Source organism: Hibiscus syriacus, unplaced genomic scaffold (genome assembly GCF_006381635.1).
Source record: "Hibiscus syriacus cultivar Baekdansim isolate YM2019G1 unplaced genomic scaffold, ASM638163v2 tig00111671_pilon, whole genome shotgun sequence".
Lineage (NCBI taxonomy): Eukaryota > Viridiplantae > Streptophyta > Magnoliopsida > Malvales > Malvaceae > Hibiscus > Hibiscus syriacus.
In genome coordinates, this window is record NW_024063152.1 from 819,943 (window position 1) to 844,212 (window position 24,270).

At 34.3% G+C, this 24,270-nt stretch overlaps 3 protein-coding genes and 1 pseudogene across 5 annotated transcripts; 2 read left to right on the forward strand and 2 right to left on the reverse strand.

The window, feature by feature from the left end:
* Positions 1 to 48: 48 nt before the first annotated feature.
* Positions 49 to 2,006, forward strand: LOC120167415. Of its 2 annotated transcripts, none has more exons than XM_039176444.1 (8): positions 49 to 420; positions 498 to 564; positions 646 to 685; positions 850 to 982; positions 1,183 to 1,254; positions 1,343 to 1,417; positions 1,579 to 1,640; positions 1,727 to 2,006. In XM_039176444.1, the coding sequence occupies exons 1-8, from the start codon at positions 142 to 144 to the stop codon at positions 1,791 to 1,793; spliced, it is 795 nt and encodes a 264-aa protein (XP_039032375.1). In that variant the 5' UTR covers positions 49 to 141; the 3' UTR covers positions 1,794 to 2,006. The 2 variants fall into 2 exon arrangements, with proteins under 2 accessions (XP_039032375.1, XP_039032376.1); XM_039176445.1 differs by having other exon boundaries at positions 1,582 to 1,640.
* A 2,961-nt stretch (positions 2,007 to 4,967) lies between these two features.
* On the forward strand, positions 4,968 to 8,871 carry LOC120167311 (annotated as a pseudogene).
* Positions 8,872 to 9,085: 214 nt separating this feature from the next.
* LOC120167411 (probable protein phosphatase 2C 34) lies at positions 9,086 to 11,452 on the reverse strand. 2 transcript variants are annotated; one of them, XM_039176437.1, is made up of 6 exons: positions 11,274 to 11,452; positions 10,332 to 10,645; positions 9,946 to 10,254; positions 9,758 to 9,875; positions 9,446 to 9,669; positions 9,086 to 9,341 (listed from the first exon to the last, which is right to left on the reverse strand). In XM_039176437.1, the coding sequence occupies exons 2-6, from the start codon at positions 10,572 to 10,574 to the stop codon at positions 9,159 to 9,161; spliced, it is 1,077 nt and encodes a 358-aa protein (XP_039032368.1). In that variant the 5' UTR covers positions 10,575 to 10,645; positions 11,274 to 11,452; the 3' UTR covers positions 9,086 to 9,158. The 2 variants fall into 2 exon arrangements, with proteins under 2 accessions (XP_039032368.1, XP_039032369.1); XM_039176438.1 differs by having other exon boundaries at positions 11,254 to 11,452.
* A 10,078-nt stretch (positions 11,453 to 21,530) lies between these two features.
* LOC120167412 (CST complex subunit TEN1-like) lies at positions 21,531 to 23,299 on the reverse strand. Its single transcript, XM_039176439.1, has 3 exons — positions 23,042 to 23,299; positions 21,832 to 21,985; positions 21,531 to 21,732 (listed from the first exon to the last, which is right to left on the reverse strand). The coding sequence occupies exons 1-3, from the start codon at positions 23,137 to 23,139 to the stop codon at positions 21,613 to 21,615; spliced, it is 372 nt and encodes a 123-aa protein (XP_039032370.1). The 5' UTR covers positions 23,140 to 23,299; the 3' UTR covers positions 21,531 to 21,612.
* Positions 23,300 to 24,270: the final 971 nt, after the last annotated feature.

Genomic DNA, 24,270 nt, shown 5'->3' on the forward strand with positions numbered 1-24,270 from the left:
ATATAGAAGAGGGACCAAAACATAATTTAACGCGCCTTATCTGTGAATACTCAAAACCCACCAAAGCTCAAACTCACTTGTTCCACACGAAAAGTTTGCTTCTTTGCACTCAAATCTTGAAGCTTTTTCGTTTTAAATTCCATGGCTTTAACCCTAAACTCAAAACCCACAATTTCTTTATCCTCTTCTTCATTCCATCACCATCCTCCTCCTCCTCCTTTCTCCGCCAATTTTTCACCCAAAACCCAGACTTTTACCACAAGAATCCATAACCTTCAGTACCCATCAGTCAACCTCACCTTCTCCAGAAGATCGTTCATTCTCCCTTCAGTCTCTGGAATCTGGGGTGCTTTAACCGGAAATAACAATGCCAGAGAAGCTGTGATTGCTATAAGACGTGGAATGTTACTGTTTAGGCAGGTGAGTTTAGTTTCATTTGATTCTTCTAGCTATTTTTATTCTACATGATTTATCACTTTCTTTTTTTCTCTATGAAGGGTGATGTTCCAGGATCTTTAGCTGAATTTGACAAGGCAGTTGAATTGGATTCCCGACAAAAGGCATGTAAGTTCCTAAAATTAACATCTTTGGCAAAGAATTCGACCCTTTTGTAATGATGTGGATTCTCACAATATCTTGTTATAGATCTTTGGCAAAGAGGGTTGTCATTGTTCTATCTTGATAGGTAAATAGTTTTGTATTTCTGCATTTCCCCTTTGATCTTTTGATGTGCTTAATTGAACTTTCCTTATGTTTGATTGCAAGAAGATCAATGGAAATTCTCAGATTTATGCTCTTTTCTGTTTTTCTGTACTATTTGATGCAATGTGCGTTTTGGATTCTCTTTAGGTTTGAAGAAGGTGCAGAGCAGTTTAGATTAGATGTTGCTCAGAACCCTAATGATACCGAGGAATCGATATGGTGCTTTCTCTGTGAAGCTCAATTATATGGAGTAGACGAAGCAAGGAGGCGCTTTCTCGAGGTAAGTAATAGCATAGATACTGCTAACTTGAGTCGAACATAGCCTCGCCTTATAATGAGTTGATTGCTATGTATCGCCATGGCATTCACCGGTCGAAGTATGCAACATGAGCTCAACCGCTTTGAGTAAAATCGATCGTTGCAGTTTCTTTGAAGTTTGAGGGACTGTAAATGCATAAGTTGTTCATGCCTGAAATGTAGGTTGGCAGAGATCCACGGCCCGTCATGCTGGAAGCTTATAACATGTTTAAAGATGGAGGTGATCCAGAAAAGGTATTGATTGAAACGTGTTGCTGAACATACCGTTTTCGATTATATCAATGTTTCTAACTAGACAAAGGAAACTAATTTTGCTGTGTAGCTTGTTGCTGCATTCACCACCGGCCCGGAGAATTTCTATGCTTCTTTATATGCAGGACTTTACTACGAATCTCAGGTTCGTTTCTATCCTTCAGTTGCTGCTATATGATTACAATGTACGTGTCATACTCGGTAATGGTGACCGATAGATACATTTGATGCTTCAGTCCCGGTATCATTGCTTACGAAATGTTTGTATTTTCGGAATCGTTGTGTTTATTGCATTTCACCGTGCAGAAGAAACCCGATGCAGCCAAAGTTCACATACTTTCAGCATGCAACTCTCCTTATGGACAAAGGTTTGAACTGCGAATACTTTCGTGTTTATGACCATTGCAACTGATAACAACACAGCATCACTTCAACTCGCCTAATTTCTTTTCAGGTCCGATGATTACATGGCTTCCCTTGCCAAAGTTCATTGTCTTTGTCGAAACTGGAGCTCCGAGTGATGTCCCTTGCTCAACCTCAGTAAAACAAACTCCGCTGCTGGTTTTGGAGCGAAAAATCGTCATAATCACACGCCACTTATGTCAGGGGAGTTGGAGTCCGAGATCATATGTGAATACCGAATAGCTCTATCTGTATATTTCTATGTTAAATATTCTCAGAATGCAGTGTTCTTGAGGACCAAAGAAGACTAATCCGCAAAGGAATGGAACTGATGAACCCTTGCTGCAACTCAGTGTTGCATAGTGATTCATTAAATTTTGACTCGTAAAGAATCAGTGTATCGATATTAAATTAAATTATAAATTACCATGTTTTTTTAATTTGACTTTCTTTTGTAGGACTTATAATTTTTAGGCTACATTACACAATAACCACTTAACTATTGCTCTTTTCAATTTTGACAATTGATCTTTTAATTTGTTAATTAGACCACTTGCCGTTAACATTTAACGGAAGTGATGATGTGGCACTTGACACAATTAATATAATTATATATTTAGTTCTCTTTACTTACGCATTCTATTAAATTGATCATAATTTTAAATTAATTCAATATATTTAATCCTCCAATTTGATAGGATATGTAAGTAATGAGGATTAAATGTATAATTATACTAATTTTGTTAACAGTCACGTCATTACTTCCGTTAAATATTAATAGCCAATAATAGCAAGTGGTTGATTGACATTATTTAAATAATTAAGTGATTTAATTGAAAAAATTGAAAAATTGATGGTTAAAATGAAAAGGGACAATAGTTAAATGGTCATTGATATAGTTTACCCTAATTTTATATAAATTTATTAACATTTTTAGTCTAATTTGATAATCTAATACAAATTAGTATCTAAATATTAATTTGATAAAATAGATAAAGTTAATTAATTGCAATATCTAAATATAAAAATAGTGAACAAATATAACTGTAGAATGAAACAAACAATTGGGTTGGGTGTGGTTAACTTATAATAGTTACCTTTATTTTGTTTTTTTTTCTGATTTTGGTCACTTAACTTTTAATTGTTATGTTTTGATCACTAACAATATCGATTTATCATGATCATGCGGACATTAAATTATGTTATATTGATGATGTGACATATCAGTAAAAAAAATAATTTTTGATTTGATCTCAGAATTTAGATAAAATATCAATTTAATACTTTTTACAATAATTTAACTATAATTCTTAACTATAATTCTATAAGAATCTTAATTGTCGTCCTTAGTTCAATCATCTCAATTCATTTACAAGAACGAACACAAAAATTTAAAATATTACCTTTTAGGTTGCATACGAAAGCTTCTCTCCTACTTTGATGGTTAGCAATGTTCACTGTCGGATGAGTTTAAAATTAGATATGTGATTCTATTCAAGTCGACAGAAGTTTTCACTACTTAGATCTCTGAGATATTGTCAAAGTCTTTATACTCCAACTTAATTGAGAGATGAGTATCCTTTCCTTTTCTTAGGTTTTCTCTTTTTTTTTTCTTTTCTGTTCTTTACTGTTTGATTTCGACTGGAGAAGGTAACTGGAGAGGCGACGTCAGTGAAACCAAAGATGACGAATAAAATTCATTTATAACTATAATTAAAATAGTATAAAAAGTATCCAACTGATATTTTATCTAGAATTTAGGAATCAAATTAGAAAGTGACCATTTTCTAACATGTCGGTCCATCAATGCAACAGTAGTTAACATCTGAGTCACTATTTTATGATAAATCAATAAGATAAAGTGACCAAAACATAACAATTAGAAATTGAGAAGCCAATATCAGAAGAAAATGAAACAAAAGGGACCACCAATAGAATTTACCAAACATAAAACAACTTATAAGTTATAAGCATATGGACCTCAAACATTCGACACTTTTCGGCATATTCTTTTGTTGGCAACACAAAGTTGAAGGATATTCTTAAAACCCAATTATGCAATAAGCACCTATAATACATCATAATTTTAATTAAATTACTCCAATTTTTATGTATTTTTTTGAATTATTCATACATTTTATATAACGTATTCATATTAAAATCCGAATAATATAGTGATATCTTTATTATATGTTGTAAACCTTGGTTATAATTCGAATATTATCTATTTTTAATAAAATTAGCGATTACTATTAAAAAAAAGTTTGTAAGTAAAAAGGAAAATTTTCATTTCTCCTACATGCAACTGGATGTTATTACCTGAAGGAAACTATATAAATTATTGGTCTATTTTCCTGTCTGCAAATTTTCTTACAAAACAAACACAAGTATAGTACAAAGAAATGTTTTCTTTATATATTGGGGCATGCCAACTCGGTTTCTTGGAGATTTTGTTGGTGTTTCGACTAGGAGTTTCCCATGTCTTCAGAGAGACTCATTGCAGATGATGTTATGTGGTCCGATAGCCGAAGTATGGTTCAACGGCAACCATTGTAGGATTACAGATAAAACTTACTTTAGCTTTGCATTACATTGTTGGCATGTCAAAGGTTAGAGAATTGCTTCAATGCTTAGGGCTAGTGGACCATGTCGCAGTAGTGCAAGACGATGATGAACCTGATGTCTAGCTATCCCGTTAAATCATGATGGAAGCTCGCGAATAGGCGAGTGCTTACTGTTTTTCTATGGATTTTGCTCTATAGAGAACCCTGCTCTGCCATTGCTACCTATTGTAGTTCTAAATATTTGATTCCTTGATGCAGAAATGTCCATCCGTGCGGTTTTGCCGATTCTTCGCCCGACGTTAGGAGGGCAGCAAATCGTTTCCGACAAAGCCAATTGGCAATGCAAGGTTATCTGAATCATTTCTTGGGGAACTTGGACATAGTAAATTCCAGAGAGGTGAGCATAGAATCTTCTTTTTCTTATTACATAGCCCTGCATGTTGGACTATCCACTTGCCATTGTACCATGCATTTCCAAATTTCAGGTCTGCAAATTTTTGGAGGGTCCAAGCTGTCGTTTTCAAGTGAATACGGTCCAAAGTTAAAGGAAGGGTATGTTACGGTGAAGCATCTATCAAACGTTGCTGGCGATGATATCGGATGTCTTCCATGCCAGTGGTTTAGTTGCTGCGCTAACAATTGGAAAAAGGTAGTTGAATGTCCGATCTGTGGGACGAAATATGTCGAATATGTATTGGTTCGTGAAATTTATACTAATTCTCATTACCTATGTACCATCTGCAGTATTTTCAATAACTTCTGTTCTTTCTTATTGTTCTGCATGTAGGTGTGGGCAGTCATGAAACCGGGGTTCTTGGCGTTGCTTAAAGATCTTTTGATACAAAGCTTCTAGACATTATTGTTTTCGATGTACTACCGGCCTCGAACTCGAACAAAGATGTGAAGTCTCGGGTGTGTTTCGCAGAACAGATAAAAGAACATAACCCGTTGTGCTATGCATTTAGGGTAAGTTATTTGTACTACTTGTGAATAGAATCAAGTTTCTTTCTATTAGTATTACCTAAATTAAAGTATCCTTTTGCATTCAAGTCTAACAATGGAAAATGTGGAAAGATCTCTTTTGGAAGTCGGAGCATGGACTTGAGAGTCACGAGTGACGGTAAAGCCAAAGAATGGGTTGCTGTCATTAACGATGCCGGCATAGGGATCCCGGGGTTGGTGTTATCCTCACCGCTTTGGTTCGTTTGCTCCTCGAGAGGTTTGAATGAAGATGGCAGTCAAGCTCAATGGTTTATTGACGGTAAAGCTGTATTCGAAGCCATTGCAACTTCGATAGAGAAGGCAAAAACAGAGGCTTATAGCTTCAATTTCGTATTTTTCGATCCCATTTATTCCTGGAATTCGATGATTGAAATATTTTTTATGCAGATATTCATAACTGGCTGGTGGCTCTGCCCAGAGCTGTATCTGAGGCGTCCTTTCACTAGTAATCTTTCTTCTAGGCTCAATGCACTACTTGAAGCAAAGGCTAAGCAAGGAGTTCAGGTGTAAATTTTTCGACTTCTGCTCGATATCATAATAATTTCGATAGTTCATTAACTAAAATTTACTCTGCAGATTTACATTCTTCTTTATAAGGAGGTTTCCATTGCTTTAAAAATCAATAGCTTGTATAGCAAGAAACTGCTTCATAACATTCATGAGAACGTAAGGGTGTTGCGCTATCCCGACCATTTTTTGACGGGCGTATATTTATGGTATGCAACTTAGAGATGAAGTTCAGTCCATATTTCCACACGGATGATCTGCATTTTATTGACATCACGATTGAACACGGTATGGCTAAATGCAGGTCCCATCATGAGAAACTTGTTATCGTCGATTACCAGATATGCTTTATCGGAGGTTTAGATTTGTGTTTCGGACGGTATGATACAGTTGAACACAGAGTTGGCGATTGCCCTCCATTTACATGGCCTGGAAAGGACTACTATAATCCTAGGTATTTAACTGAGCATCTTCAGAACCAATGAATTTTGAGGACAATATATGCACTTTAGATTATTGACATTATTTGTTTTTTTGGTGATTCTGTTTAGAGAATCCGAACCGGATTCTTGGGAGGAATCGATTAAAGACGAACTGGAACAAGAGAGATATCCCCGTATGCCATGGCATGATGTCCACTGTGCTCTATGGGGACCGCCTTGTCGCGATGTTGCTAGGCACTTTGTCCAACTTTGGAAACATGCCAAGGTTATTCTTCTCCGCTTCGGGCTCTCAGAGCACATGATTGTTATCTCGGCCAAAGTTTTTATTTCTGATACGTATAAGTTGTTTGTTTGCAGAGAAATAAAGCTCTACATGAGCAAACAATTCCATTACTTATGCCTCAACACCACATGGTACTCCCTCATTATATGGGAAATAGAGAGATCGAAATTGAAAGCAACGGAGATGTCAATCGGAGAAAACTCGGCAGACAGGATTCATTTTCCTCACCATCGCCCTATGACGACATGCCGTTGCTTTTGCCCCAAGAATCAGATGGACTTCTTGTTTCTCATGGAGACAGAAAGTTAAATGATTCTGAAAGCGACTCCTTAGGCTCAGATACACAAATCAAGGGCACTGCAGATGACCTTCATTGCGTGGATCCTCGAAAGGTCCTGGAAACAAACGAAACGCCACTATCGGACACGTATGTTCCTGAAGAATGGGGGGAAACAACCGTGACCGATGATAATAACGATTCCGTAGGTGAATACGGAGAGATCGGTCCTCGTATAGTATGCCATTGTCAGGTTAGCTTTGCTCTTGAAAGCCAGTACACTTACCGATCATTCGGATTTTTCATCATTTTTAAAGTGCCCGTGTTCGATATCTTTGTTTATAGATCATCAGAAGTGTTGGCCAGTGGTCCGCAGGAACGAGTCAAACCGAAGAAAGTATTCATAGAGCTTATTGTTCCTTAATTGAGCGAGCAGAGCATTTATTTACATTGAGGTAACATAAAGTGCAGTAACATCTTTCTCCAGGACTTGAAATTGAAGTCAATGGTTAACTGAGTAGTCAGTTTCTGTACTAACTATTTGCTGTTTCTATCGGTTGATTGCTTGCAGAATCAAATTTTCATATCAGGTCTTGCAGAAGACGAAATCATACAGAACCGGGTTTCGGAAGCCTTGTACAACCAGATTCTGCGAGCGCACAAAGAACAAAAATGTTTTCGAGTTATCATAGTCATACCACTCTTACCGGGCTTCCAGGTACAATTCTTTATATCAGATCAAAACTTCTAGTTCCGAACCTAAAATGCTGAGCAATTTCTTTCTCGGTGACCTTTTATCGATAGGGAGGCCTCAATGACTTCGGTCCTGCAACTGTTAGAGCCTTAGTTGACTGGCAGTATCGAACGATTTCCAGAGAGAAAACTTCGATATTGCATCATCTGAATACGAAACTTGGCTCTATAACATGGGATTACATTTCCTTTTATGGTCTGAGATCGTACGGTAGACTTTCCGAGACGGTCCTATAGCTACAAGTCGGGTATTCTTCATATGTTACATGTTTCACTTCATATGCCTTTTTGACATTGATTTGTAATGAAAGAGTTCCATTTAATTGATTGAACATATTCTCATCATTGATACAGGTTTACGTGCATAGCAAGTTGATGATTATAGATGATCGCCTTGCAGTTATCTGTTCGTCTAATATTAATGATAGGAGTTTGCTCGGATCAAGGGACTCCGAGGTACTTTCTGCATCACATAAGGTTTAGTTAGCACATCCTAAAGGTTTCTTTGTAATTGACAATTGATTGTTGTTGCAGATTGGGGTAGTCATCGAAGATAAGGAGTTTATCGAATCGTCTATGAACGACGAGCATTGGAAGGCTGGAAAGTTTGCTCATAGCCTGCGGTGCTCACTGTGGTCCGAGCACCTTGGCCTTCATCCAGGAGAGGTTAGTATACCTGCATTGTTCTTGATTACATGAGATTTTACATCGAATCTGCTTTTCCGGCTCCCATTTTTACGGAACTCGTTTGAGTCATGAATGAGCAATCAGAATTATGGTTCGAATACGATGTAGCTAATCCATTAAAGGCTTTGACTTCTATCAGATCAGTAAGATCAATGATCCTGTGTCGGAACAAACTTACCGAAAACTATGGCTAGAGTCCGCAGAGGTAAGATACCGGTGCCATGGCATGCATGCTTAGCCCATTCCATTTGCAGTTAACTAATGTTAACATTAAAATCTGACAGAGTAACAGCAAGATCTTCCAAGATGTCTTTGCTTGCATCCCGAATGATCTTATACACTCGAGGTACATTCCGACAGAGATACCATCTCTTTTTTATTTATGTTTTCGATATTTTTCTCTCATATGATCCATTTCAATTTTAAACACAGAGCTGCTCTGAGACAAGACATGACCTATTGGAAAGACAAACTCGGGCACACCACCATCGATTGAGGTGTTGCGCCTGAGAAACTAGAAACTACGGAGAACGGAGAGATTAAAACCGAAGATCCTATGGAACGACTGAAATCGGTTAAGGGACATCTTGTTGCATTTCCTTTGAAGTTCATGTCTGAAGAGATCTGAGACCGGTATTTAACGAGCGCGAGTTTTATGCATCTCCCCAAGTGTTTCATTGACCATACATAATTTGTACATGATTAGGTGAAAGAACTTGTAAATCTCCGTCGTTAATTCAGCCGATCGATTCTCTTCTTCCTTCTTCGACTTTGTGTTTCTTCTTCCGACTTCAAGGTCTTCTGATTATGGAATGAATCTTTTTGCCTTATCCTGTATTCATCAGATAAATCTTATCTTGCTTTTGTAATAAAATATGGAACTGCGCTTTGAACAAAGAAAATTAATGCAAATATGTGGCCATAAAATTTTAACAGCAATTAGCTTGTTCATTTACATAAGCTTGATGCTAAGATAATGGAGTTGAATGGAAGAAGAGGCAGATGGCCGAAATATCGTCCATTGCGATGCCCTTTCTCTTCTTTTTCCAAGCACGGGCCGCGTTCTCGACCAGACGCTTCGCCGCCTTTGCCTTGTCCGGTGTTGAAGACACTATCTGAACCGCTTCTTGATTGGAAACAACATCCCATACCTGCAGGAACGATTCGTCTAAAACCATTAGCATATTTTGAGCACTTCGTTTGCCTTTACTTTCAGATTCGAGTAGCAAGACTCGATCGTTTTTTTATCGCTTACACCATCAGTTGCAAGGACAACAAACTGGTCTCTGCTGGTTATATGTCTTTGAGTGACTTCGGGAACGGAGATGAGTCCGTAATCCTTAATGCAGTAATCTCCGAAAGCTCGAGACATAGCCAGTCCTGGTGACTCCTCATGAGGAAGCCAAACCCTGTGTACCCCTGGCTCATCATGCAAGCAAAACACCCGCCCATTGCATTGAATTATCCGCTCCGCCTCCTCTGCAAGCAAGATCAAACCAGAAGGCATAAGAAATTCATAATGTCTTCGGTCTCGTTTACAATGTACGAGAGTATGACCGAGCCTCACGAGGTAAACTTGGCTTGAAATCGACAGTGAGCTGAACGGGAACCAACGTTCCATCGTCTGATGTGGTAGCCAAAACAGCCCGAGAATCACCAACGTTGGCTACAAATATAAGATCACCCTGGCCAATATAAATTTTAAATTTATATGAGTATGTCATTGCCATTATAAGAAATAAAACCTTCAGTTACCTGTCTGACAATCGTCAAGGCAGTTGTTCCGCTATGGAAGGAATCGATCTTCCTATGGTGCTCGAGCTCTCGATCGACTAAAGCGCAAGTCTTCAGATAAGAATGCTTCCATATATGAAATCTCTGATGCTTTATATCGGATTCCAAATCGATATCCTCATCAAGCGATGCCCGAGCTATAGTCTCTTGCCAATTGCAGAGCAAGGAAGACGGCATCGATTCTCGGACCCTTTTCGCAACAAAATGACCCCATGGACCGTGACCATCAAATATTCCACAAAACAGCATGTCTGCTTGACATCCAAATTCCTATTCCAAATAAACAAAATCCACATTTATCAAACATAAACAAAAACAAAACATTTGCAGTCATGCTAATGTCTTACCTCCCATACAATGGAACAATCCTGGTTCACTCCTTTTCGGCCTCTCTTGGAGAAAACCGAGGCAAAATTGTCGGAACCATCGGTGTTTACAACACCAGAAGACCTCAAAATCAGGCCATTCTTCTTTGCATCCTTTGCCATAGCCTCAGCAGCTTCTCTTCCATCACCATTCCCTGGATTTTTCGCTCGCATTATCGAAAACGACCTCGCTAAGCCGTTGAACATGGAGGAAAAATGACTCATTGCCTCTAGAATTTCAATTCCCACTACCACAAAATAGTAGTTGTCTTCCTTTATGTAGGTCCAAAGATTGCCTATTGCAAACGAATAAATATATACACATAAATGACAATGGAACTGTGTAAAAGATGACCTTTGAATCATAAATGACATTACATAAAATATTCATTATGACATGGAATTCCAATAATCCCACATCAAAGTGTCTGTTTGGTTGCTGGGAAAGTTGAAATTGAAATTTTCTAGTATGTTGAAGGACTAGCAAGTGGGGAACCTGAAAAAGTAAAACATGAATTCTAGAATTGACTAGAGAGCTTCAAGTTAGTTAAAATTTTCCCTTTATAGGAAAGGCAAAAAGAAAACTAAAAGAAAATAAGTGTTGGATTTTCCTTAGCTAAATAATCTTTTTCTCCTGTTCACTTGGGAACCCTGTTGTTTGCTTTCCCAGAAAATCCCAGAAAACGCCAGATTTTCAATTGTTCTTGAATCAAAATTTGATCTTCAAGGGGAAAAATCCAATCTTTTTTTTAACAAAAACTAGATTTTCGTTCTTACTTACTTCTAAGAAAAATCCAAAACAAAAGCTTTAAATGAACACAATGACCAATCTTTCTAGTCATCCACTTTCTCAGAAATATAAACCAGGCCAGCCCCCCCCCCCCCCAAAAAAAAAAAAGACAAAAGAGATGATGTAATGAAAACCTCTAGGAGAAAACGGTTTGCCGGGAAACTGATTCAAGCAGCAGGAAAGTGCTGACGTGATCCTTAGAAGAAAAGCTGAGAACCCGAGGAGAAGAAGATGGACATGGATTATAATAAGAACAACGCATGGCCTTGTTATTCCTTGTTTGGCTATGGTTTTTTAAAGCTCTTACTTTTAGTTTATGGAGAAGAAAACAAAGAAAAAAATAAAGAAGCAATGTATTGTACACGTATTACCATGCAAATAACTATAAAACAAAATTTATTACAACGACACTTTATTTTCTCATGGGAATACTTTACACAAAGGAACAAGTTTTGTATTTTTTTTTATTAATATGAGATGAATATAAGTGAGTATCTATTTTGAGACTTTCAATTGTTCGACATTCAACGTTTTTATACTCTTAGTACTAGAACACGAAACCTTAAAGAATAATTATGATTATTTAATTGTTGAGGTCGTTTGATGGTATCATTATATTGTATTGAGTGGCATAGATGGTCCAAATCTATAATAATTAATAATTAAGATTGATTAAATAATTTATGTAACATCCTCCATGTCGGGTGAGTGATTAATTTGCAAAGTTTCAACATTTGATGATTAAAGTAGAATAATTATATAGTTTAAAAAGTAAGGTTAGTAAATATGAAATTAAGGTGAGGACCAAATGGTCATTTGTAAGGAAAATTTTAATTAAAATAAAATTTTATGGGGATATATGAGAACCACGTGGAGTATTGGTTCCAGAATACTCTCATTCCTTCTTTCTTATTTCTTCTCTTCCTTCTCCAAACGTGGGCTTGCAATTAAAGGTAAGAATCTGAACCTTGGTAGTTTCTTTGATTTTTAAGATTGGAAATGAAAGCTTAGATGTTATATAAGCTAAAGGAAAGCTTATATGACATTAAAACAACAAGATAAGTGATTTAGAGAAGGATTTGGAAAATGAGTTTTTAGATGAAATTTTGATATGGATGAGTTTTAATGTTTGAATCAGATTTTTGACTTGTCAAGAAGCTAACTAAGAAGTATGAGGTGTTAGAATTCAAATTAGAACATATTGGAATTTGGATTGGATTCTTACATTTTACATGGAGAATTAGATTTCTAAGTTTTAGAGGTATTTAATGGATAATAATTAGTTTAAGTAAGTGTATGAGAGATAAGAGTAGTAAAGGGATTGAAATATGTATGTTTGAGCTGAAATGGGATGATTTCCAAGCTCAAATTAGGATTTTCGGGCTAGGGGAATCGGTACCCATTCAAGGGGAACCGATACCCCTTCAACGAAATGAATTTCCAGAATGTTAGAGGGGAATCGGTACCCCCAGGGGGGGAACCGATACCCCCTCATCGTATATGAAATTCCAGATTGCTTGAGGGGAATCGATACCCCCAGGGGGGGGAACCGATTCCCCATGAGAAAAGAAGAAGAAAGAAAAGAAAGCAAGACTAAGCTATAAATTCTTTAAATTAGTAAGCTATTAAAGCTTAATTTCAAGACATAGACGTCTGATGATCATCTTAAAAATTATGTTTATGTAGATACCGAGCCTACTCGAGTTCGGGAACAATCTACAAGTAGGATCGATCGAGGAAAAGGCAAAGAAGTATAGGTAAGTGCATATGCATAGCATGAATATAGTATTATATTCAGTTCTAGACTTGTGATAAGTCTAGATTCCATATTTTGACATATGATCACATTCCATATTATGATACATGACATGAATTTATATTATGTGTATTGCATGACATGAATATGCAGAAAAGTTATATGAGCTATGTGATAAATGTATGTAAATGATATGTCTATGTGATAAAGGTATGGAAATAATATGACTACGCGATATGAACCACGGGAAATGTATAAGCCCATGTTATGTAGATGAGAACTATAGGTATAGTTGGCATGCCAAGGGTAGAGGGTATACTCGGTTCTTTAGGACATATGTATATCCTTTGGAACCTGTGTGAAGTCTTGAAAGACACATACTTGATCCATAGTATATGTATATGATTCTTAAGGAATTCTACGTGGTCCTTATGGACATAATTCTACGGGCACTTCGGTGCAATTCTACGGGCACTTCGGTGCAATTCTACGGGGCACTTCGGTGCATTTATACGAGCTGTGGTGACAGCATAGTGCACAACCTCACATTACTCAAATACCTTAGGTTCTCAATATGCTATCATGGGCCAATAAACTTAATTAATACAGAATAATGAATGTTACAGTCATACGCTTACAGGTATGGATATTGATGAAGTATACTATATTGATTAAGTACATGTTTGCATCTCATATCATATGATCCTGACATTTTGATTACATTATATTGCCTTATTATTATTGCCTCACTAAGTCGATGACTTAGCGTGTGAGTGTTTCACACGTAGGATCCGAGGAATTAGACGAGACAGGTGAAACAGCTTGACAGTATTACTCCTGCAACCATCAGATCAGAAGCAACTTAATCAGTAGGTCATTTTGTTATGTAAATGGCAGTTGGCATGTAATTAAAGGGTTAAGTTGTGTATGCTCTGAATATTTTGGTAAACTTATATTACAGTATGTATATTATTGTATTTTTCTTAATACAAGTACAAATATTTTACTATTATTTATTAAGAGTTGTGTTTTAAAGTCAATGTAGTATCTCTGACTCATATCCGGGTCGGGTATGGGTTGGGGGTGTTACAATTTATTATTCAATTTCTTCGATAAATATTCAATTAGAAAATCTATTTAAAATAAAATAAAATTTAAACTAATTTTTCTAAATTATTTTCAAAGATTTGTTATACCCTAAGGTCTAAGCCTTGTTCAATTAATTGGACTTAATTTTAATTAACAGCTTTAACTAGGCCTTAACTATTTAGAATAGGGAGTTTGTATACATAGGGACAATCTATTATAATTTTAACTATTTAGAGTTTACGAGTTCGAGCATCAACGACTCTAAAGGTGATTGAGCGTTTATTGTTAAATGACTGAGAATATTTAGAACAAATACTACTTTGTAATCACCTTTAGCTTAATAAAAAACTATTTATATGAAATTGAACTGATCAAGCGGACCCGATAGTTAGAAGGAGTATTGTTTTCCTTTGAGGAGTGTGTATTGTCAAAGATTAAGAAATATTCTTCATATATATTATCCTTATAACCACATGAGACTATTAAAAAAATAAATAAAATTGTTTATATAAAATAATTAAAACGAATCCATATTATCCTAATTAATATTTTTAGTACAAGAAATACATCAATCTAAACTCAACTTCACACTAATTATAGTTATTTTTCGATATAATATTATCCTAATTAATATCTCCATTAAATAATTTTTATTTGTTATTTAACTTATAACTTGCAGTAAACACATACTTTAAAAAAATGGATTATAATATTATAAATGGAACAAATTAGGTTGAAAATGTTATTTTTACAATAAATATTTATAATATTCGATTCGAATAACAAATATTATTGATTATACCATTTTTTATTTATTAACTAATGAAAAATAAAACAATGCTCAAATGCTACACAATCTTATATTTTATTTTTATTCATAAATAATGTAGGTTGTCAAATCCAAATGATTAACAACATATATATAATTATTTATGTATAATTGACATAGAATAAAATAAAACTTTTATTTTAAAAAACAATATTTCATGAAGAAACATATAACAATAGTTGACATTTATATAATGTTTAATATAAAAATTAATGTTTAAACTATATTGTTTTTTTAAGTGGTGCTTAAATTTTTCGGTCAATTTAGGTATATATTATTACAAGTATGATCATTTTAAGTGTCTTGACCGTAACAATTGTTAAAAAACTCTGTTAAGTGATATGTGTCACGTTATAATAGTTTTGAAAATTTTATTTAAAAAATTTTAAAATATTATCAAATTAAAAAAACATAATTTCTTTAAAATTACAAAAAAAACTGAAATTCTTAAAATCAACCGCAAATTCCTAGTTCTAACTTACAATCTCTCACGTAAGCCACGGTCGTCGCCGTCGGTGATATTCTTCCCATCTCCCTTGTCAGCTATCGTCATCCTTATCGTCGAGATGGTCGTCGAGGTTGCGTGGTATCACGATTTTATAGCTTTGTTCTTTGTCGACTATTCGTAATTTTAGGTTTGTCGCCTCCCATTGGCTTATGTTATAGTGGCTATTCGTTATAGTGGCTATTCGTCAGGAAAATGATTGTTGGGTGGAGGCACGACCAGATGGAGGTTTGGTCGAACGGCCGCAAGGGTGACTCGGTTTGAGTATAGAGATTAGATTTATAGTTTTCAAAGTTTGGGGAATTTTTTAAGATTTTAAAAAAAAATTGAGTTTTTCTAAAAAAATATAATTGAGAAAATAACTTCAGTGACCGAAAATATCTTATAATATACGATTTTAATCAATTTTTTTTGGATTTGCGAAAATAACCAACAAAATCGCAACGCGAACTCCTATTTCGCAACAAAGTTTCCAAATTCGCAATGCGAAATTTTGTTTTCGCAACGCTAATTACCGATATAGGTAAACACAACTATCGCAAAGCGAATTTCGTTTTCGCAACGATAATTACCGACATATGTAAACACACTATCGCAATGCGAATTTCATTTTCGCTACTCGAATTTCGGAAATCGAATTCACCAATTTTGCAACTTAATTACAGATATAGGTAAACACGGTAGAAAAAATCCGGTAAAAAAATCTGAATTCGACAATTTAAAAACTGAGTTGCGAATTTGGCAAATTCGTGCTGCGAAATGTCAAATCTCGCTTCTTAAAGAAAAAATTAAAGGACATAAAATGCACTAGAGTGGTTTTCAACCTGTGACATCTTAGTTGCTAAGTCCACGTATGAATCACTCAGTTAAACTTATGTCTGTAAATGAATTGAACAAACACGAACGAGCGTATGTTCATGTTCGTTCGTTTAACTTTAACCAAACAAACGAACTGTCGAAATGATTTTTTCTTTAAGAGGAGAGCTTTTATATTTCGCAACACAAATTTGTCAAATTCGTAACTCAGTTTTCAAATTGGCGAATTCAGATTTTTGACTAGATTTTTTCTACAGTGTTTACCTATATCGGTAATTAAGTTGCGAAATTGGCAAATTCGATTTGCGAAATTCGTGTTGCGAAAATGAAATTCGTGTTGCGATAGTTGTATTTACCTATATCAGTAATTAGCGTTGCGAATTTGAAAATCGCGTTGCGAATTTAGAAAATCTCGTTGCGAATTTGGAAATTATGTTGCGAAATTAGAGTCCGCGATGCAAATTTGTTGGTTATTTTCGCAAATTCAAAAAAAGTTGGTTAAAGTCGTATATTATAAGGCATTTTCGGTCACTGAAATTATTTTCTCAATATAATTTTAAGTTTTTTTTTATTTTGAATACAATTTTTAAAACTATCTTAACATGACATATATTTACAGACCAAATACCTAAAATGATAATGTTTGTAACGTTAGGTACTTAAATTAAAAAAAATTAAACATTACTTTAAAAAATGATATAATTCGAACGTTACTTTTATATTAAACCATTATATAAAAATATTGGAATTATCTTATTTCTAAAAATTTCAGATATATTTTAATAAAGAATGATAAGGCTGCCAGAATATATATTTTAGTATCAATGCACCTTTTCAACGGTAAATAAAATATAGATGGTCGAGAATTCTACACGTGGCGAATTATTAATCAATAACTCCCTTCAAACACTCCATCGTTGGAAAAATCAAATTCTTGTAATATATATATATATATATATATATATATATATATATATTTAATCAATCACCTAAGCGAAAATCAAATTCTTATAAAATATATATATTTAATTTAAAATGTACTAATAATGGGCCTTTTCAATAAAATATCATAAAAATTTATTTCTTGAATTAACATTAGTTGTAAATTTATTTATTTATTTATACATACATTGTATTTTATTTTTATTTTTAATTTTCTGACTGCCGGAGATCTTCCACGGAAACTGCTCTCAATCTGGTATTGGAGGCAGTCTACTACCTTACCTTCCCCTTACCCCATTATATATAAGAATAGTGTTTTGTTGTAAATTAATTCTCGAATCGATACTATTTAGATAAAAGTATGTTATATGAAATGTAATTTTTAGAATATATTTGTAATAGAATGTGTATTTATTTACATGATTGAAAATTGATTAAAAATTTAAAATGTATTATCCAAAAAAAAAAATTCTAAAATTGATATTAATTGAGGGAAGGTACGGACCAGGTCCTAAGTGTTAATTAATTTCATTAGAGCATAATGGTCGGCTCCAACCACAAACTTGCATGGCGTAGGTGATCTGTGATTGTGCTGTCTTTCATGGTTTCTCCCAAGTCAATAACAAATGAAACTAATCGAGGGATATGATCGGGTTACATAATATAAAATTCTTTTAGTTTTACGTAAATTTAGGATCGTCAGATTGGTGAAAATAGATAGCTAAGATTAACAGTAGGAAATAATAAGATATTCACTGGAGAAAAAGTCAATCTCAGTTAATTATTTTCATTCATCCAATAATCGTAAATCCGTCTAAAACTAAAGAGTTTTATATTATGTAAGTGAATCGTAATCCTATATATATATACCAAAATCAAAACAAAAACAGCACATGTATTAATAAGGTATAAGATGTTAAATTTATATAAAAAATATATATACACCGCTCGATTCCATAAATTGACAATTTTGTTGAGATAATGGTTTGAAAAAAAATGTCTCATCTAACGTGTTGAAGAAATTATTTACTGAGATATTATAAATGTTACAGTGTCGATAGAAAATCGTATGAACCATTTGACCTTTTTGGGAGGCATCTTTGAAAAGACACATAAAAGACATAACGTTATTCCTAGTTTGGTAGCAGAGATTCAAAAATCAAGAATCGTACAGTCAATAAGACGTCAATTTATCCGAACAAATTTTAAAAATTATCAGGTGGTCCATACATTTTTCCGAAAGTACGGTAACAAACACATTTTTTTTTAATTTTACCCCATAAATGATAAATCGTATCAAAAATTGATTTTAAAAAAATATTTATGGGCCCAATCCTCATTCAATTGGTGGAATATTGGTGTGTGTTTACCAATAAATAATGATTGACATTGAAGTGGAACCTTCACAAATTTTGCTCCACTCTTAGATATTTTCAACAAGAATGATATTAGCTAAGGTGTCTCTGTCAAAATATACATTAAATCCAACAGACAACAACATATGAGGTTGGTCGAATTGCTAAAGATGTAGGGATTTGTCTTTGAACAATCATAAAATTATAAGGACAAGAATTCAAACTAATCATTCCAATTGCTATGATGAATTATAATGTAATCTTATCCCACAAAAACTCCCAGATAAGATGTTGGAAAAAAAAATTCCGATCTTTATAAAGTAATCAGAGAAGAAGGTCGAACGCCGTTACATCTTTTGAGAAGACGATCAGACGACATGTCATCTTTTAATCTCTATGTTTGTAGAAGATGGGGTATAGTCCGATTATCTTCCTGAAAGACGTGTCGCCTAATCGTCTTCTCCGATGTATTGTAAAAGGATCCCTACTTAAGAAAATAAACTCTGACGACAGTTATAAATTTACTCTCTTAATATAGAATTCTGCATCTGATCACCCAACCATTGACTTTGGGTAGATGGTGTCCATAAAGTTTATAAGCACGGCTAATGATAATCATGATTATTTTGGTAATAATTGTCGAAGACATTGGTTTGGGTTGGTCACTATGAAAATAAAGAGTCATTAACGTCTATTGGATTAAGTGATAAGAACAAAAGCCACTGTCTTATTGACGGACGGAAGGGCCATTAGATTGAGTGGTCCGACCATCCATCCAACTAATAAGGAGTTGACACGTACTTATCTCGACAGAATCCCATGGGGGAGGGCGCACCCGATTGAGGCATGCAAAAGGCAAAGTCTTACTTTGCTTGGGAAACACCTTTCCTGTGTCCACAATGAGTCGCATTTTGTGGACTGTAATGTAAACGTCCCCTTTCTCTTCTAAGATTTTCTAAAAGCAAAATCTAATGGATTACTTCGAATTTAGTGTATTTAATAATTAAACTATGAATCTATTAGTAATCGATAATTAAAGAGAATATTATTTTTCTCGAGAGATTATAATTATGAACATATATTATTTTATAATCACATTAGATTATTTACGTAATAATAATAAAAATGTTCTAGAGGAATAGATTGTTCTAGACTTGTTTAAGACAATAATTCTTTTAATATGTTAAACAAATTTAAGTTCAAAAAAAATAACTTACATAGATGACTGTTTGATTTTCTTTAAAAGTTCGACGATCGAGTCACAATAATTCTAATCTATCACGTTAAGGTCGAATCATATCAGATTAAATTATGTTGAAATTGAAATCAAATTAGAATCTAATTAAAATTCTTAAATTTTAAGTTGGAATCAATGCCGCCAAAAACCCATCCCACCTTGTCCCGTGGTCATTCTCGTCTCGTCCATAGGAGTATACATGAACAGAACGTTCAGTTAGTTGTTCATGAATCGTTCGTTTATGTTTATTTGTTAAGTTAAATAAACGATTATGAGAAAAAATATGTTCATTTAATAAACAAATGAACACGATCATATGTGTGTTTGATTCGTTTATGTTCACAGACACCCTCATCTATGAGCTCGTTTATCGACTCATTCATTTATGTTCATAAACAAGCTTGTTTACCCGATTCTTTTTCCTTTTTTTTACATTTTAAATATTGGTGAATATAGGGACTAAATTGTACAAGCAGTAAAATTTAAACTGTAACTTTTAAGGAGTTTAAGCATCAACAGTGTAATTTTATTGTTTTTTACCTTGCAAAGGAAAAGGTAAAACAAAAAATTGAACAATAAATGAACACTAAATAAACATGTTCGCGAACGTTAAATGAGCACATTCGTAAACATAAACACGAAAACCTGCAAAAATAAATAAGCAAACACGAAAACCTACAAAAATAAATAAACGAACACGAACATGATATTAAAATCTAAACGAACATGAACATAACATTATTCATTCAAACTTGGTTCATTTACACCCCCTACTCATACACGAGGTAATCACCCACATCGCCTTCCAATACGCATGATTCACTCCTCTTTTGATTTTATAACTATTTGACTAAAATTTAACTTAGAATTCTACTGTTTTTACTTTAATTTCATTTCTAAATTAATATTAGGACACACCCAAACCATTTTTAGATAGTATCATATATACCTGTTTTTTGCATTTCCTTTCACCAAGTTGGCTGCAGGGATGGAGTTAGCTTAAGGGGCAAAGTATAGTTAATAGTAGAAAATGGGGGACAAAATCAAAATAAATTAAAATTTGAAGGTTTAAGTAGATATTTACACTATATATTTTTTTAACTATAAAAAAAATTTGGGGGTGCAGTGGCTATGCTTAGTCCCTGGTTGGCAGTATGTGAAGCTCTAACAGCAAGAATACAAATAGTGTTGGAACATGGGCAACAGTATTGGTAGCAAGAACAACATCAAACAATTGTCCTTAAGATTGTTGGATATTTTGAACCAGTTTTAGCAAATCAGAAATCCAAGCTTTAAAGCTAGAAGTGTGTTGGTCACTATCTTTAAAGATGATTTGCCATATAATATATCACCAAGATTCGACAAGCTCTTTCGTTCTAAAACAGAAAACGAGAACAACAATAACACTTCAAGAAAAAGACTGAACAAAAGCGAGAGGGAATATGTTTAATTGATAACTTTCTTGGAAACTTGTGCAGGACTTACACTAAGCTTTTGGAACCAATATTCATGGGCACAAGTCTATCCTCTCAATTGGATCTTACAAAGACAACAAAGTGTTAAGGTTTATGAACAATATGTTAGCTAAGTGCCTAAGAGACATGGGATAAGGTTCTTTAAAATATCCCTCATTTTCAAACAATTTCTACCGGTGACTACGTAAAATCTAGGAGATGGACGAATCCCAATTAGGCAGCCAAACATGTAGTTCCAAAAAGGTTAATGGAAATGAGGCAATGCAAGCAAAATCAAATCCTCCAGTTACCAAGTCATAAACAGTAACACAAGGTAAACCTTGCACTACACTACACTAGACAGCATAACGGTTGGAAGAACCAAAAGTATAATTTTTTTTCCTGTTATTTGCGACAAACATAAGTTCAGTAGTAATTTACTTCAGTACCTTGAAATCACTAGCAGGTCCATTCAAATCTAGAACTTCATTCACGTAGCTGCACTTTTCATGTGCTCAGCTTGGAACTGTCTTAATTTCTGCAAAGACTGATAAGAGAGATCAAGGTCAATACCGTCAATGTTCCTACCAGTACATGCTTGCAGTATTGCCTGATATAAATCACATAACCAGGACATACTAATCTTAGATGGGGGGAGAGAGATAGGGCAAAGAAAAAGGCATTTAACCTTGGTCGTACAGGAATTTACCCCATTGTTGGGTTGAATATGGAGTTCACCAATGAATTGGAATATAGAGCCAATTCGGAAGCCAAGTTCCCTCAAGTGCTGGGTATCTATCTTTAGAGTGGCACCTAGATCAGCAATAACAGCCATGGCTGTCTCCACAGAATACTCTTGCAGCCTAGGGACAAATGAAAATACTTAAGTTCTTCCCGAGACAGAGTAACAGTTCCCTCTCTTCCTTTCTGAATATGGATATGACATCACATCATAAAAATCAACCAACTAACAAACAAAAATAATACACTGACGATGCAATCATCCAGCAACACAAATAAAAAAATGTGTACATAATTGATAAGGCATTAAATAGTTGTTTAAAATCATTGACAGCGCCTAACAAGCAAGTATTTGTAACAAATAATGGGGTGTCATAGCATACGACATGCTACTGGAAAACCTTATTAAATATTCTCTACACATGTTCAAATCATGGTTTCTGCTTTCCTTCTTTTTACCAGCCTTTCGTAGGTAATATTTTTCTTCATATCTGAGGTACACAACTAGAGACATCCTTGCATCAATTCTTTAAGCAAAACCCATCAAGGACTTCAACATCATGCACCATTTCATTTACTATTGCCATACAACAAAAACCACCACTCCACCAACATGAACTAACTCATTTGCATCTCCACTCAACAAATAACACACCATCACCAGTTTGCTGCTACCTTACATATTCATGATGGTCTCTTTTGCCTACAACACCACCACGCTTCACCATCTCCACGTCCACTAGCTATTATATAACCCATCTCCTAAACAATCAGTGTAATATAAACTTTACTACCACCATTCTACCATCCCCTTTACCATGGGATTGTTTGATAACAAAGGCCGCTGCAACAAGACCTCTTTACCCTATCGAATTTCTAATTCTATTTGCCCTTTCCTCCTAATATTCATTTGCATCCCTCTTCTCATAAAACCCATCTCATTAGGACAAACACTAATTCCAATTCCCCATATATCATCTGCATGCTTTGCATTAAAGACTTGGTCCTTAATTCTCTCAGCTATGAAACAACAGCAAAGTCGATAACAATAACCATGAAACAAGACGATGTGAGGAGATAATAGTAGTAGTTTGCCAACTAAGAGAAAATTAGAACAGGGAATACAATTAGGCAAAATGCATGAATAAAAAAGGAATGTAAAAGTTTAAGGTTCTTACTTTCCAGTTACTCTAAGTGAAGCTCCTTCCTTAAAATATTTTGAAGATGGCTGAAGCTCTAGCAAAGTAACCGATGCCCCTGATTTAATTGCCGCCATTGAACTACCACCCACTCTTTAAAACGAACTTGAATCCTACCTCTGTCAACAAATATAAAATATATCCAGAAAATAATGGTAAAATTATATAATCATTGAGGAACCCCCCCCCTCCCCCCAAAATGGCGGGTTTTTTTTCCTTCTTATTTTCCTCTGAAACGGAGGGAAATTTGAGTAAACAGAAAGAAGTAAAAATCAAATCAAAGTTCAGTGGGGCAAATCATCGAACAGCCTATATGCAGCCCGGTATTGTTTGCTTATTCTTACCCATAAACTAATCTTCCAAGCCCACCCAAATTTGCAGAAGCAGGTTAGATAAAATTTTAAAAATATATATAATGTGAATTTTGGATGTGATAGTTTCAAATATATTTTCTTTATAAAATTTATTTAATTAAACTATTTAAAATAAAAGAGATTGAATTTTAACAAATTCAACTTAAACGAACCAATTATGATAATTTAACTGAAATGTTTGAGTTTTGTAGTTTTTCTTGGGTGAGATTATAACTAATTTTTTTGTTTATTAATTGGGTAAATTATACCTAATGTCAATTTTATTTTTTTCTGTATTATTTGACTCATCTATTAAAAAAATTATATTTTAGTCACTCACCTTATCAGTTTATTACGTTTTGGTCATTGTCGATGTAGCCTCGACCACTCTCTCCTACCGATAATGGTTCCAAACACTTTCTTCGATCGGTGAGGATTTGACCACTTCTGTCTCTATTCCCTTTTATTTTTCATAAATATATTTTTTAAATTAAAGGGGTTGGATAATTTTTTTAATTTTTAAATATATATTTAAATATTAATTAATACTTAAAAAAATTGACGGGTGCCAATGCTCCTCTTAACCCCGTGAAGTTTCGCCATGGATAAAGGACAGAGTATTATGTATATAAGAGATGAGTGCACATCCATTATTATTTTTTGTTAAATCAGTTTATTTTTAAATTTGCATATTTATTTTTTTAATTTAGGTATAAATAAAAATTCTCTCTGTTTTAATTTTTTATAGCATATTTTTGAAGCATTTATTTTTATAGGTTTTTATCTATTTTTATGATGTGATTGTTCATATATTTTTATTACACGATAATTTTATTGTTAAGATAATTTAATGTT

Excerpts from the sequence above, each read along its gene's own strand:
- LOC120167415 (XM_039176444.1), top strand. The coding sequence starts at position 142 with ATGGCTTTAACCCTAAACTCAAAACCCACAATTTCTTTATCCTCTTCT. Across the intron at positions 686-849 it reads TCATTGTTCTATCTTGATAG|GTTTGAAGAAGGTGCAGAGC; the intron begins GTAAATAGTTTT and ends GATTCTCTTTAG. Across the intron at positions 1,255-1,342 it reads ATGGAGGTGATCCAGAAAAG|CTTGTTGCTGCATTCACCAC; the intron begins GTATTGATTGAA and ends TTTGCTGTGTAG.
- LOC120167411 (XM_039176437.1), bottom strand. The coding sequence starts at position 10,574 with ATGAGTCATTTTTCCTCCATGTTCAACGGCTTAGCGAGGTCGTTTTCG. Across the intron at positions 9,876-9,945 it reads CCTTGACGATTGTCAGACAG|GGTGATCTTATATTTGTAGC; the intron begins GTAACTGAAGGT and ends TATATTGGCCAG. Across the intron at positions 9,670-9,757 it reads TTTCAAGCCAAGTTTACCTC|AGGAGGCGGAGCGGATAATT; the intron begins GTGAGGCTCGGT and ends TCTTGCTTGCAG.
- LOC120167412 (XM_039176439.1), bottom strand. The coding sequence starts at position 23,139 with ATGGCGGCAATTAAATCAGGGGCATCGGTTACTTTGCTAGAGCTTCAG. Across the intron at positions 21,986-23,041 it reads TCACTTAGAGTAACTGGAAA|GCTGCAAGAGTATTCTGTGG; the intron begins GTAAGAACCTTA and ends ATTTGTCCCTAG. Across the intron at positions 21,733-21,831 it reads ATATTCAACCCAACAATGGG|GCAATACTGCAAGCATGTAC; the intron begins GTAAATTCCTGT and ends GATTTATATCAG.